This window comes from Microcaecilia unicolor, chromosome 1, assembly GCF_901765095.1.
Source record: "Microcaecilia unicolor chromosome 1, aMicUni1.1, whole genome shotgun sequence".
NCBI lineage: Eukaryota > Metazoa > Chordata > Amphibia > Gymnophiona > Siphonopidae > Microcaecilia > Microcaecilia unicolor.
The window spans coordinates 649,497,269-649,513,840 of NC_044031.1; the positions used below are offsets into that span (position 1 = coordinate 649,497,269).

At 43.0% G+C, this 16,572-nt stretch overlaps 1 protein-coding gene across 1 annotated transcript in view; it reads right to left on the minus strand.

The window, feature by feature from the left end:
• Positions 1-16,572, minus strand: part of ANKRD13D (ankyrin repeat domain 13D) — a 112,487-nt gene that overhangs the window by 22,185 nt on the left and 73,730 nt on the right. The window contains exons 7-9 of the mRNA XM_030185777.1: positions 11,767-11,833; positions 8,748-8,829; positions 1,377-1,438 (exon numbers count right to left, since the gene is read on the minus strand). Coding sequence (XP_030041637.1) covers positions 1,377-1,438; positions 8,748-8,829; positions 11,767-11,833 — 211 coding nt within the window. The remainder of the gene's footprint in view (positions 1-1,376; positions 1,439-8,747; positions 8,830-11,766; positions 11,834-16,572) is intronic.

A 16,572-nucleotide genomic window follows, 5' to 3' on the forward strand; every position in this document is an offset into this window, starting at 1 on the left:
CTTTAATACTTGCAATTTTTGCAGACACCTTGATTTTTGGCTCTTTATTATTCGCCATTTTTGGAGACACCATATCTGAGGAGAGCTTCCGTGCATATTGAGCACATAGGGGAGTTACTGCACCACAGTTATTTACAGACTTTGACACATAATACGAAGCATATAAAAAATTTAGAATTTGGTAGGAGGGGGTTTAAGTCAATGATTATATGTTGCACCATTGGGCAACACCCCAATATTGGGTTGTAAGAAGTTATATGGATGCCCGGGTGATTTTATGAGACCTTTTCTCCCCCTCAGATCAAATTTAAGATCCAATTGCGATATATGTTTTGTGAACTTCTATCATTTTTGTTAATCATTTGTTTATTGGCAATAGATCAGTATCGTGTTACATACATTTTGAAGGTTATCCTAGAAATAAGCAATGGATTTTCCTCAAGTCCATTTTAATAATGATTTATGGATTTACTTTTCGGAAGCTATCCAAAGCTTTTTTAAACCCCGCTAAACTAATTGCTTTTACTACATTCTCTGGCAACGAATTTCAGAGTTTAATTACATGCTGAGTGAAGAAATATTTTCTCCAATGTGTTTTAAATTTACTACTTTGTAGCTTCATTGCGTGCACTCTAGTCCTACTATTTTTTGAAAGACTCAGCCATTCTGAATAAAAAGGTGCTCTAGTGTACTCCATTAGGCCCTAGAGCACAAATACACCTCCTACTGGCAAAACAAAACAGGCCAAACTGCAAGAGATCTGTACAAAGAACCTCTATGTAAGCAGAATCTTTGATCTTAGTTACACATGCAGAAGAATACAGCCAGCCACTCAAGGCTCAGTGAACTAGAAAGAGAACCTGTAAGATTAAAATGAGCCTGGACACCTCAGAATATTAGACTCTGCGTGCTGTGAACACTGGAGAAACAGAAATGCATGTTCTCCTGTACCATTCAAATAAAAATATATTAGAAATCCTGATGCTATCATCAGGAAAGATTTCCCATTATAGAATGAGCAGGAAAAGTCTGTATAGTATATGGAGAAACAAAAGAAACAGAAGCTATTACAGTCAAATATGTTGTATCTTGTCCCAAGGTCTGTAATCAACATGTCAGTACACTAGTTATATTTGTTCTAAGAAATAAGAGAGGTTGTCTGCGTATATTTTTGATAGAGGTGTAATATTCCTAGGGGTGTAATATTCCTATAACTATGTTGTATTCTTTCACAAGATCAGACATGGATTCTGTATTTTAAGAAAAGACTGAACTGTCATTTTCAAATATTTTCCTTTCCTATAATAAACTCTAACAACATAGATACAGTTTGTCCTGGACTCTGAGACAAGAGTGAAGAAGAAATACCAACTTACCCCATTATGAGCTGCATGTTGCTGCGCAATTCCCAGGAATGACTGGAAGGGAGTTTTAGAGCCTATAGACAAAAGATATACATAAAGAGCAAGAGACAGAAAGACAATGAGAGAAAGAGATAGAGAGAAGGAATCAAAGAAGGGAAGACTAAAGTATAAGAAATGTAAAGCACTGACGCAGCCTCTTTTGAGCTGCTCTTATGGCATAATCAGGGCTTGATATATCCCAGACACCCCGTCACTATGCTGCCCAGAAATTTTGCTGTGATACTGCTGCCACTTCTGTTGCTTTGGGTCCAGTACAGTATAGCTTGTAGTGAGTTTGAGCCATGCAATGTCCAAATTCCCACAAGTCTTGAATTATTATCACATAAGTACATAAGTATTGCCACACTGGGAAAGACCAAAGGTCCATCAAGCCCAGCATCCTGTTTCCAACAGTGGCCAATCCAGGTCACAAATACCTGGCAAGATCCCAAAAATGTACAAAACAGTTTATACTGCTTATAGTGGATTTTCCGCAAGTCCATTTAATAACGGTCTATGGACTTTTCCTTTAGGAAGCCGCCCAAACCTTTTTTAAACTCCGCTAAGCTAACCGCCTTTACCACATTCTCTGGAAACGAATTCCAGAGTTTAATTACACGTTGAGTGAAGAAAACTTTTCTCAGATTCATTTCAAATTTACTACATTATGGTAGGCTGCTGGCTAATAAGCTTAAAAAGCAAGCCCAGCGTAATTACATTGGGGGCATTCAGAACTTAGCGGGGGACTATGTCACTCAGATAGAGCAAATACAGGAAACTTTTTTAGATTATTACACAGCACTATATGAAGCAGAACATACATCAGAATTAGCTGTAATTGAGCAATATTTGCAAGAAGTGGATATTCCCCAATTGGGATGCAGAGAATCTGAATTCTTATCGGCCCCCATAATGCTTGGGCGATAGCGGACCTTGCGAATGGCAAGGCTCCTGGCCCAGATGGATACCCCACAAAATTTTATAAATTGTTTGCGAAACACTTGGCTCCAGTGTTGTTACAATTATTTAACAATTATTTAATACGCTAGAAGATGCCCATGAACTTCCTCTTTCGTGGAGACTGGCAGGGGTGACTTTAATAGCAAAACCAGGGAAAGATCCCCAGCTCTGCAGCTCCTATAGGCCGATATCACTCCTAAATGTGGATTACAAGATCTTCACAAAAATTTTAGCCCGTATATTACAAGAACAAATGCCGCACATAGTATACGCAGACCAGGCGGGATTTATAACTGGGCGCCAAACATTCGATAATATACGATGCCTAATACATGTTATCCAACAAGTACGGGACGATCAGACGCCAGCGGTATTGCTTTCAATTGATGCTGAGAAAGCGTTTGATCGCGTGGATTGGGCATTTTTGTTTGCAGTACTGTGGCAAGTAGGGATTACAGGGAAATACTTAGCTTGGCTTCAGCTGCTATACAAAGGCCCTTTAGCCACATTAAAAATTAATGGATCATACACTGAAACGTTTAGCTTGGGGCGAGGGACCCGGCAGGGATGTGCGGTGTCCCCGCTCCTTTTTGCTCTATATTTAGAGCCATTGGCCTGTTTGTTGAGGAACGATGGGGAGGTTAGGGGGATAGTGAGAGGATGGCGAGAACATAAACTTATACTATTTGCTGACGATATTTTGCTGACTTTAGCGCAACCGGAAATCTCAGTAAAAAGGGTAATAGAACATATGACACACTATGGACAATTATCCGGGTTTAAACCAAACTTAACTAAATCAGTGTTCCTTAATCTTACAGTAGCATCAGGGGATCTACCAGGCCTTCGAGCAGCTTTTCCATTTGTTTGGGCACAGAAATCTATTAGGTATCTGGGCATACAGATAACGCCAAAGTTGGAAGACCTTTTTCTTGCTAATTTCCCTTGTAAGATAGAGGAGTTATTTAAGGAGCTTGATGGCAAGTGGAATGCGTCATATAAATGACTGGTTTCGTGGAACCCAGGATTACTCGGATACTCATATAGAGTTACAGCTATACCCTGAGACGCACTTCAGTGCCTTTTTACATACGGCGGGGCCTTCCCTACCATATATACTACAGCGGACAGGGATATTGAGGTCGGCGAAAGCGGTGTGGCAATGGGTTTGTAAATTGCACAAATTTTCATCAAAAACTACCCCATTTCTGCCGATTTGCGGGAATCCCGCCTTTCCACCTGGAACTTTGTACCCAGCTTTTCACAGATGGAAGCGTAAAGGGATGGTATACCTACTGCATGCAGTTACCCTTGAAGGAAGGATAAAACCGTTCCAAGAGCTCCGGGTAGAATTTGATCTGCTCCCTTCAGATGAGTTTCATTATGGTCAGCTAAAACATTACATACAGTCTTTGCCTTGGGAGGATTTAGCTGAAGATGTTCAAGAAGAGCTGGCTTCGGCATTTTCTCTAGCAGCGCAGCAACGGGTTCCACTAAAATTCCATCATAGACATATCAGAGATACTGCTCCGGAACCTGATTTTGTAAAGTTGTTAACTCAGTGGAAAGAGGATATTCCGTTGGACCTTACAGTAGCGCAATTTAAAGCTTACATTTTGACTATGAAGAGACATACCATCACGATGTCGCATTGGGAGACTCAATATAAAGTGGCACTCAGACTTTATATCCCCCCCAGGAGGGCTTTCCATATGGGGGTCTCCCCGTGGGGGGAGTGTCCTAAATGCAAGGAGGCTGGAGCCACCTTGGGGCATATGCTTTGGACATGCAGAGGCATAGCTAAATTTTGGAAACAGCTTACACAATATGTCTCTTCTATCTGGCGAACCAGATGGACATGCAATTCGGGATTGTTGCTGGGACACCTGGTGTTTATTCATCCAATACCAAAAGGATTCACAGCTTTTGTATACAGGGCTACTGTGACTGCCATGCAGGTGATTTTGTCTGAATGGGTGACCAGTCAATACCCGTCATACTCTCAGTGGCGGACACGAATGATTTTGATGATGCGGATGGAGAGGACGGGAGTGGTTGACTTTAGCTCCAGGACAGGGTTGCGGTTCCAGAATATATGGAGCCCGCTATTAAATACACTGACCCCGGTTGCGAGAAGTAGACTGTTGAACTTCTAGTATTAAGTTTTGTTCACACAGGAGAGAGGGAAGGGAGGGAGAGGGAGGGGATTATTGGGGGGAAGGTTGGGGGGGGTTGTTGGGAAGGGAGGGATTATAATAAAAAACGAAAAACAATTTGTTTCTGTAGATTCCAGCAAACTCACATTACCTGTAATAAAAAGGAATTGTTATTGTGAATGCAAGTGATAAAGTTGTATAGCGATATATGTACAGGATACTGATTTTGAATAAAAATGATAAACCATAAGGAGCTTGATGGCTGGGAAGACCTTAATATCTCTTGGAAAGGCCGCATCCACGCTATTAAGATGCTGCTGCTGCCTAAATTACTATATCTCTTTTTGGCACTACCTATCCCAATCCCAACATCATTCTTTGTAAAGTTAAATCGCAAAATGTTTGCATACGTATGGAGGAAGCGCCCACCGAGGGTGCGCCGAGTGATGATGTATCAACCCTATGAGCGCGGAGGCATGGGAGTCCCCAACTTTTTTATTATCAAGCGGCCCAACTAAGAGTATTGGCTGACTGGACCACCGGGGCCTCAAAGAAATGGTTACATTGGGAGCGGGCGTGGTTACGTAGGCGTGAGATTGAGGATATACTATGGATATCAGGGGGAGAATTAGCACATATAATAAAACAGATGCCTCTAGCTTTGAAACACCCTCTTAAGACAAGATATAAGATTAGGAAACATATGTTCCCGGAGAGGAGCTACTATTTGCAAACAGCGATTAGATGGGCGAAGGGATTCCCATTGGGAGTGTCAGAGAGGGTATTTGACACATGGGCAAAAGCGGGTTTGCATACATTGGGACAAGTTTGGAATAAGGGAGAGTGGGTTAGCTTTGCAAACCTTCAAGAGGAGTATGGACTGGAGGAAAGGGATCTAGCCTATTATTGCTGCCGCCGGAACTTCATTAAGAGGCGAGCCCAAGATGAGCTGGAGTTAGCTGAAACAGCCCTGGAATTAGCAATGTGCAGGGGGGGGGGGGTGGTAAGGGAAGTATAACGCGTATCTATCTAGCCCTATTGGGCCACAAAGATCCCCAGAGATTATATCATGCGAGATGGGAAAGGGCGTTGCAATATTTGTACCCTAAAGAGGTGTGGGTGAGGAATTATAAGTATTTGCTCAAAGCTTCTTAAGCACAGTCTGTAAATGAAAATGAGTTTAAAATGCTATATTGGTGGCACTACACCCCTGCCAAACTACAAAAAATGTACCCGGGACTGTCTGGACAATGCTGGCGGGAATGTGGTCAAAGGGGCACATTCCTCCATATCTGTGGGAATGCCCGAAAGCAAAAGTATACTGGGCTAAGGTGGTGGAGTTAGTTAATAAAGTGATCCAAAAGCCTTACCCAGTTAGGGCAGAACAATGCCTACTCCACTTTAGGGCCGCATCAATACCTAGCTGGCAACATAGACTGGCGAGCCAATACTTTGTAGCAGCCAAAATCGTATTGGCCAGGGCGTGGAAGCAAATGGAACTGCCAACTCTACAGGTGGTGACTCAGAAAGTGGATTTCCTTTACCAAATGTCAAAGCTAACAGCACTACGGAGAGGGACTATGCTGACCTTCACGAAAATATGGACGCTATATGAACAATTTCAAGAGCAAGATCAGCCACCACTGGATTAGGGAGGAGGGGAGGGAACATATACAGTTGGGGAATGGGGGGATTGTTTATGTAAAAGCTAGGTGCTATTGTTTAGATTTAAATGTATCCTGATTGGTTAACAATAAAAAGTTTTTTTAAAAATTTACATTATAGCTTCACATGCCCCCTAGTCCTAGTATTTTTGGAAAGCATAAACAGACGCTTCACATCTACCCGTTCCACTTCACTCATTATTTTATAGACCTCTATCATATCTCCCCTCAGCTGCCTTTTCTCCAAGCTGAAGAGCCCTAGCCGCTTTAGCCTTTCCTCATAGGGAAGTCATCCCATCCCCGTCATCATTTTCGTTGCCCTTCTCTGCACCTTTTCTAATTCCACTATATCTTTTTGAGATACGGCGTCCAGAATTGAACACAATATTCGAGGTGCGGTCGCACCATGTTGCGATACAAAGGCATTATAACATCTTCATTTTTGTTTTCCATTCCTTTTCTAATAATACCTAACATTCTATTTGCTTTCTTAGCTGCAGCAGCACACTGAGCACAAGGTTTCAACGTATCATCAACGACCAGTTTGGGAGTATGGGCACTGCATAGCTTTAACTCACCGAGACCTGGAAGAAAAGGAACATATATGTTGGTGACAGTTAGCTGGCTGAAATGTGGAGGTGAGGTGGACTGAAAGTAGATAGCGAGGGGTGGGGGTGTATGGTGTCTGACCAGGTCTTGGGGTAACTGATTTGAAGTGAATGAATGGCTACCAAAGGGATTGGGGTGCTGACACTTCTGGGAATAAGGATCAGGGGTTGGAATACAGACTGGTAGGGATGTGGATGGGGAGCTGAGAAAGGGTGACAGGTTGTTACAAGGAGGTCTGAGAGAAAAAGTCAAAGTTGACTTTTTGTCATGCCTTTTGACAAAAAGCAGGGAGCACCAGATGGTGTTCAGTCAGTTATGCTGCTGGGTTGGCTGCCATGCCCACTGCTACTACTTCAGGAAGGGCAATCAGACCACTATCAGGGGCACAGAGCAACACCTTACTCCACTGCACTTTTTAAAATGAAAAAGAAACCTTATATTTTGAATATCTAAAGACTCCACCAACTGATACCTTAAAAGACCAACGAAACAGGTAGCAGCGCCTGAGCCTTCAACACTACCCAAACCTCTGCTCCAGATTTGGTCTCAAAAGCTCAGGTAACACACCATCATCCTTGATGGTCCTTTAAAAGGCATTACAAACCTCAAAGATTGCCCAAGATCACTACAGCTACTTGTAGAGTTATATGGCACCTATTATTAATGTTTATTTACAAGGTATTTGATATACCACTTAACGAGGGGATGCTCAAAGTAGTTTACAATTTAAAATGAAACAGGAAAGGTACGCCATCAGTCATGCAGGAAAGAATAAAGAGCCTAAAACAGTTTACATAAAAGCAAGAAACAACAACTATTCATACAACTAATAAAACTGCATCCCAACGAAACACCAGAACCTGATTAGTAATTTAAACCTCACCCAATATAACAAACTGAAAAAACTTTATTCCCACTAAAATCACAAATCGGCAGCCTCTGAACTCAGCAGGCGCCCCTGAGCAAGTGCGCACTGTTCACTCTAAGCTCAGTGGGAGTCCTCCAGGTGCATTGCTGCTAGTGGAGGGTAGTGCTTCAATACTGTGCTTTCAATCACTAGTGACAGGCAGGTTCCTTGAAGTTCTGCAGAGCTTGCCTGTCCTTCACTATGGAAAATGTGATCATGAAACAGCACCCACCCCCCACTGGCAGGACTGTAGGTGGAGGACTCCTGCTCAGCTCAAGTGTGAATGCCTAACTGTCAAAACAGCTTAAGAGCAGGAATAAAACTTAGGTACAAAAATTCAGAAGTACTTTATAATCACACAACAAACAATAGTTGCTTCTGCCAGTGACACATCATGCTAGACCATCATTGTACACTTATTGGTAACCTATACTCTGCACATCTTGTAGTCCTTAAGAGGGTTGCTATGTACAAGGTTTAGCATAAACAGCAAAGACAGAGGCAACAACACCTAGAAGCTTCAACAATAGATGGCAGCAGTACACCTACAAAATTCCACAGTGTGACCCTGTGCCCACACATAGAGCGTTCACAGAATTGGTAATAAGATTACAGAGAGACAGCACAGATTGGGAGATGTTTTGTTGTATGAAACAAGGACACAATCAGTGTAAGCATTCTCCCTATGTATGTCTCATCTTGCCCACTTCTTATTAGCAGATGAGTTATGCATGTCTTCATAGCTAAAGTCATGGGATGTGCACTGGAGTGTGTGAATGATATGTGCTGTAAAACTTACAAAAATGCCAATCATGGATCAGCAGCAGCTAGAGAAGAGTGAGAATGACAGTACCTGAGCAGATGTTGGCATAGTTCCTGGGAGTTTGGCTACTTAGTAACACTGGCACATTGCGTGTGTGATGGGCATTAGAATACCTGTTCGTAAAAGAGCCAAGCCAACATCTGTGTACAGCATTGCATTGATTCTGACCCCAGGATCTATACACAGTTTAGCCTGCTTGTGCCTGCTTGCCCCAACCATCCTTACCTTTGTTTTTAGATTTGTCTTGGTCTGATAGATGTTCTGTTCGGGTTTTGGTTACAAGTTCTACATTGCTGGCACTGTAAACCTGGGAATAAGATGGAGAATTAACCATTACCTCCCTTTCACAAGGTTTTCATTCACTTCCACTACTAGTCTTCAGCAGTATGATTGTAATTTCTGTCAGTGATGAGGAACCTCTTCAAATTTCAGCCATCATAGAGTACCCAACACCTGGCGGGGAGCAAGTGCCAGTAGGAAACCCTGTTTCTAGTAGAAAACAGTGCATCTGGCATGCAGGCATAAGCAATGTCATTCATTTTTTTTTGTTACATTTGTACCCCGCGCTTTCCCACTCATGGCAGGCTCAATGCGGCTTACAAGGGGCAATGGAGGGTTAAGTGACTTGCCCAGAGTCACAAGGAGTCATGAGCCCTGGTGTGCGAAGAGTTAGCCATGTATACCACCTCAGGTGCTTGGGCCATTGGTGCCATAACTACCACAATACTCACATTTATGTTCTCTCTTTCCCTTTCACTCCTCACATCTCCTCAGCTGTCAAATTGTGCAGCTATAAACATCTCTGTCTCTTCTACACCCTCCCTCTTCATTCTTTCTCCATATCTAGACTTGATTACTTCTGCATCCTAACAGTCATCTCTGCTTCTACTGCAATCACTTGCAGATGCTTCTCAACAAATGGTCAAACTCAAGTGTACTATTTCATTTAGTAACTTCTCATGAAGCAAACAGGCAAACGGTACACAAAGGCCAGATTGGCAGGAAAAAATGAGCAGACCAGAAAAAAGACTAGCAGTCCAAAATACGGTCCAAAGAAGCAAATTTATTGAACAGCAGCAGTGGTTGGGTGAAAACTGCACCTGACATAGTTAAGTTTTACCCTTCTGGGCTGCATCAGGGGCCTAAAATGCTGTAGCACAAAATATACATATAAACAATCACCTAAAGAGATAATCACATCATAGTAATCATAAATAACAAAAACTAAAACCTTGATCAAACCATAAAACAATAAGATGAGGCTAATAAGTGAGGCTAAAAGCCAGCAGCATGAAGCTGCACTACTGACACAAACCATACACAATGCCATGTTAAGAACTGAAGCTGTACTGCTGACACAAACCAAGGCATCAAGTGATACAAACCGAGCACCATGCTGAACCCCGGTTTGTGTCAACAGTACACCTTCAATTCTTAAGATGGCATTGTATATGGTTTGCGTCAGTAGTGCAGCTTCATGCTGCTAGCTTTTAGTTCAACTTGCACATTAGTCTCCTCTTATATTGTTTTATGATTTGGTCAAGGTTTTAGTTTGCTTTTTATGATTTGATTATCTTTTTAAGTGATTATTTATATGCGTTGACCTTTTTATGTGATATTTGTCTATATTTTGTTCTACAGTATTTTAGATCCCTTATGCAGCCCAGAAAGGAGAAACTTAGCTAAGTCAGATGCAGTTTTCACCCCTCCATTGATGATGATCAATAAAAATGCTTCTTTGGACCGTATTTTGGACTATTTAGTCTTTTTTTATTTTTTTTGGTCTGTTCACTTTATTCATTTTTTACATCTCTTCTTCCCCTCTCATTCAGTGTGAGCTACTTGCCCCTTGTTTTCACCTATTACTTCACTGCAAAGCTCTCCTCTTTAAGACATCCCATTTGCTTAGTTTCTGGCGGTATGATGTGAATGGGACATGTGACTCTGTCTGAATTGTAATTTACTTTCCTCCTTTTATTTTATTGTACACCGCTTAGATGGTTTCTTCGATACGCGGTATAAAAGTATTGAATAAACTTGTAAACTTAGGGGCTTTGCTGACATCCACCGGCATTATACCCGTAAATTCAATGCCGGGCCATGTCCATGCTCCAGCAATGAACTTCCGGGTTTATTTTTTATGTGGTCCTACTTATGAGGTGACCTTGATTGGTTAAGTGCTGAATGTTGACATTTAACTAGCCAAGTGCTGACTCTGCCCCCAGAATGCCCCCAAAGTAGCCAGTTTTGAGTTAGGCACTAACTAATTAAGAACTGCTGAATATGCCTAGTTAGCCCCAAGCAAACGATTTAACCTACCAGGAGCCATTTCTGGCTTGTTAAATCACTTTGAATATCAACCCTTTGGATTCCTATCTGTAACCTTCTGCACTTTGATGAAAGAGCTTTAGGGGACAATTTTATAAGCTGGCACCTAAAGGTAGGCACAACGTACATGTGTCAAAGGTGCCATTCATTTTTATTTTATTTACATTTGTACCCCGCGCTTTCCCACTCATGGTAGGCTCAATGCGGCTTACATATTGTATACAGGTACTTATTTGTATCTGGGGCAATGGAGGGTTAAGTGACTTGCCCAGAGTCACAAGGAGCTGCCTGTCCCTGAAGTGGGAATCAAACTCAGTTCCTCAGTTCCCCAGGACCAAAGTCCACCACCCGCGCCTAACTGACAGTTAGGCACCTACAACCACTAGGCGCTACTCTACAAGATAGTACCTAAGTGTCATAGTGTCTAACTGAAAGGGGAAGGGACACATGGGCAGATCATAAGCAGGCCATGGGCATGTCTCCCAGTTACACACATATACAATACTATACATTACGTATGTCACAGCGCACTTAGGCACACCAACTTACACCTGCTACTGACATGGCATAAGAGGGCATACTTAAAGATGTGCACGCCAATGCCGACTTACATTAAATATTTTATAATGGGTTTTTGGCATCAAGATGCCATTATAGATTTGGTGCTAAGCACAAGGCACTGGGGTATCTACACTGAGGCACTAATTTACAGAATGGCCACTTTCAGGTTTCTATTAAAAAAAAAAAAAAGGAGCAGGGGAAGTGATGAAAAAAACAGACATACACAGAAAGATAGGAAGAGGTGATAACAGATATGGCCAGAGACAAATTACATGCTAGCACATGCAGACAGCCACACACGAACAGAGGTCTTTTTGCCCTCTGATCCTGTTTCTCTCTCATTCCATTCTCATACCTTTGCTTCATAACCACTGATGGACTCCATTTTCTCTGACCGCCAACCCCAGATCCCAGATTTATTCCTGAAACAAAGAAAAGATTTTTTTTTTTTTAATTGTGCTTTCTTCAAAATATTACTCCTGGGGGAATTCTGTCCAATTGTGCAGTGCAGAATTTAAGCAGGGGGTCCGCAGAACATGCAGAATTCTGTGAAGGCGTTTGCATCAGCTGCTCTAAATGCCTCTTCCCCCCTCCCCCACCGGCAGAGACCGCATAGAAAGAAACGAAGGAAGTGAACCGATATGTTAGGGCTACTTCCTCCTCCTCTACCGATCTGGACCCAATTGTTTAGGTGAATGTGTGGGCCTCCGTACAGCCCTGCAGTTCACCTACACAGCGAGGTCAGAGAAAGCAGAGTATGCACTATGGGGATGGGAGAGGTGGCAGAGAAATCTGAGATTGTGCCATGAGGATAGGGTTGGGGTTGCAGCACAACAAGCTTAGAAGGTCTTTCACTAAAGATTGGCTCAAGTTATCTGTAGCAGGGCCCCTTAGGAATAAAATGGGACCTGCTGCAGTTAACTCGAGTTAATCTTTAGTAAAAGACCCCCTTAAGTGTACCACTGGCCTGGGGGGGGGGGGGGGGGGGAGATTAAGTTTGAGAGTATGCCACAAGTGAGGGTGGGGGAGAGATACAAAGACAGCAGATGAAGGGAGAATGAAAGATGGGGCTGTGTGCACCTGGGGGAGGGAGAAAGAGGTGGGTATTGCACGCAGGAGAAGATTTTGGGGGCATACAGAATTAGGGATCTTGCTGGGAGTTAAAGGGAGAGAGAACTGCATTTGGAGTGAGAGGGAAATGGGGAGGCTACAGCCTGAAAAGGAAAATGGCACTAGGAGATTTCAGACCTTAAGGGGGAATTCTGTGCAGAAACACCACAAACAAACAATGAAGCATTTTGCTAATTTTAAAATATTGTGCGCAGAATTTTCAAAACTTTTGTACAGAATCCCCTCAGGAGTAAAAATATGTAAAAATAAGGGTCAACAGATAAGTTGTGTTTTATGGAGAAATTAGAACTTACCTGCTAAACCAGTCCAGAATCTGTGCATTGTGTCCGTTGACCAGCAGGTGGAGACAGACAATATAGAGTTGTGAGCCTTATATGGGCACTGTACAGTTTCAACCCCTCAATATTTTGCTAACCAATAATGTTCACCCTATGTATTCTTATGGGAGTTCAATTCTTATTCCTTCTCCATAAAACTGCTATAAAAATGTGTATTTCAAGAACAGAGAATCTCCAGAAACACGTGAACTCCTATGTGTGGAAACAGAAACAGCGAGCTAAATAACAGCTGGTTAAAGACTTATGTACGCTATGAATCTTGGGGGGGGGGGGGGGGGGGGGGGGGCAAATCTGGACTGGACTGGTTTGGTGGTACTAAAAAAAAAATTAGCAAGTAAGATCTAATTTCGCCTTACTTAGCATCCTCACCAAACTACTACTACTACTACTATTTAGCATTTCTATAGCGCTACAAGGCATACGCAGTCCAGAACCTGTGGGATACAGCAAAGCAGTCAAGATAGGTGGTACTGGGCAACCCCTGACCTCACTCAGAGCTGCAGGTCTAAAGTATGCATTTGCTTTTGTTGCTACATCAAACCTATAGTCCTTAACAGAAGTATGGAGTAAGGACCACATTGCTGCCTGACAGAAAACTGCTTGCAACTCCACCTAGGAGTCTGCCATACCCCTTGTGAGAGCGATCTCTCAATTCTTTGGGCTGCTTCACCCTGAGAATATATGCTGAAAAAATCATTTCTCTTACCAATGAGCAAAAGAAAGTAGGACTTACCTGATAATTTTCTTTCCATTAGTCCTTCCCACTATTCCAGAACATGTGGGATAGTTGTGTCCATCAACCAGCAGGTGGAGATAGAGAACTGAAAATGGAGCTGAGGCATTATCTCTCTTTGCATCCAGTCCAGCTCAGTATTTATGTAGACAAGCAGTAAGGAGAAACTCAGAATAAACACAACAACCTTAAACAACTCACTAACCTAACACTAACCATATGACCAAACGTGTTGACCTCATCCTTTGGCAACTTGTAGAGAAACAAAAGATATGCAGGAAGCACCATGCAACATGACAGTCGTTATTTGACCCATTACTTTGCACAGATTAAACATATGACCATACTGCTGATGACCAGGCTTGTTCCGTCTGCTCTTTCAAAATCGATATTGAGAACCACATGAAGACGGACGACCAGAGGCTTTCGGCTTATTCTTCAGCAACCACCATGGCTTAGTTTACCCCAGTTCTTTCAAGTTACTGAGATCTTCTCCAAACAGTCATTTGCCCCAAAAGGGCAGTTTAACTAGATGTGATTTTGATACTGCATCCGCTGCCCAATGCCACAACGAGAGTTGCTGATATGCAGTGACAGCCACAGACATACTGCGGACCATAACCCGTAGAATGTCATAAATAGCATCTGCCAAGTAGGGCAACCCTGCTTCCAGCTAGATGCTATGGTGCTCATCTTGTGCTGCAGACTGCTTATGCCACTTCATGCATGCTCTTGCCGTGAATGATCTGCACACTGTTACCTAAAGGCCCAAAGAGGCCACTTCAAAGGCTTGTTTCAGCGATCTTTTAGGGCAATGACCCCTTCCAACAGCAAGGTGGTTTTTCTTAATCACTGCTGTAACCAGGGAGCCCACTCTGGTAAGTTGCAATTTATCTTTCTCCTCCAGAGCTAATGGATAGACATGAGCCATGGTTCCTCACACTTTCAGCCCCACATCCGGTGAGACCCATTCTGCTCTAATCAGGTCTTGAATGTCTGGATACATCGGGTGGCCTTAGGATTAACAAAAATGGAAATCCTGATGCCAAAGCAGAAGGCTCCACCGGTGCCTCAGAAATAAGAGTTCTGATCTCCTTTTTATAACACAACCTCAGCAATTTTGGATCATGTCCCTCCTCTAATGCCTCTTTCAATGATGGCTCCACTGAATGGAGCGAGGCTACATTAGATAAGGAAGGAGAAGCAGAGATAGCCTCATCTGCTCTCTCCTGGAGGTCTAAATGAGATCTGTTAGAAGCCGGAGGGGCAGCACAGTGAGAAACTGAAGCACCTTGCAGCAACTGACTGTCCCTGCTTCAGTAAATAGGCCTGGTGTAAGAGCAATATAAACTCCAGAAGAAACAAAGATCCCGATGCAGCTGAATGCTCTGTCGGGGCCTGAGGCTGTAAAATGGCGGCTGTGCTCTATATGTGAACATAAGAATAACTATACTGGGTCAGACCAGTGGTCCATCTAGCCTACTGCTTCCAACAGTGGGCCAAATCCAGATCACAAGTACCTGGCAGAAACCCAAATATTAGCAACATTCCATGCTACCAATTCCAGGGCAAGCAGAAGCTTCCCCCATGTCTATCTCAATAACAGACTATGGACTTTTCCTCCAGAAACTTGTCCAAACCTTTTTTAAACCCAGATACGCTAACCACTGTCACCACATCCTCCAGCAATGAATTCCAGTGTTCATCTAGTAGTGCTATAGAAATGATAAGCCACAGCCTCACTGTCAATCGTCCCCACGCTCTCCTACATCAACTTGAACTCTAGCCCTGCCAGAGAGCCTGAAGACTGGCATATTTGGATACTGCACTGAATCCAAAGATGTGCTTCCGCCAACTGTTTCCTTCATGCCCCATGGGATTCCTGGCTTGCACATACTGCAACGCCCTGAGGCTGGCTGGCGGGTCCCACAGCGGGAACACCGCTTTAACTGCCTCCACGGGAGTCACCATTCACTCCGAATGTCACCAGTGCAGCACGATGCACAAGCGGTGAGTCAGGATCCTTCCTCTGCACCAAGAAGAACTTGCAGCCCTCCAAGCACTTTCGAGTCAAACAGCTGCTCTCCTCAAGCTCACAGCCTCCACAAGTCTTATCACAGATGAGAAAGACTCAGGAGTGATGCTCTGTCCCACGCTCTCCAGCAAACCTCTTTCCGTCTCCTTTCTTTTTTTAAAGGTTGTTGTGCTGAAAAAGGAGAGCTCCAAAGGGAACAGGGAAGAGATGAAAGGAAGAAAGAAGTAAATTTGCAGAGCACCACAGACAAGGATCTGAAGACCTCCAGATATGACTCTGCAGACTCAAGCCACCCGCAAAACTCAACTGGGGACCAGCTGACCAACTTGATAAGGAGAAAAATCACTCAGAAACAAAGGCTGAAAAGTGTGTCCATCTACCTGCTGGAGACAGAAAATACAGAGGAGCTGGACTAGATGCGAAGAAAGATGTCTTAGCTCAGTTCCACCTGCTGGTTGATAGACACAACTATTCTACAGGTTCTAGAATAGTGGGAAGCTATGTAATAGAAATAGTAACTTTCAAGGCCATTTCACCCTTCTTACAGCCTCCAAAAAAGACAATCAGATTTTTGAAAATCATTCACAATTTACAAATATTTCAACAGCATATTGCGAACACGAGGTTTTAAACTCATCACTACAAGCCTCTGGCCGAAAGAACAACAGGAGTAAAATCAGATTCATATGAAATGGAGAGACCACTTTCAGAAGAAAGGACGGAATCATTTGGATAGAGGCCTGGCCTCGATAAAATGCAGAAACAGATCCCAACCAGAAAGAGCCTGCAACTCAGATATTGAGTTGAATTAATGGCTAGGGCTGTACCGAATATTCGTATTCAATTTGGTCCTGAACAGTGCCCCGAATACATTATTTGTATTTGGCCGAATAGTGATTTAAATTCGAATACGAATAATCTGGG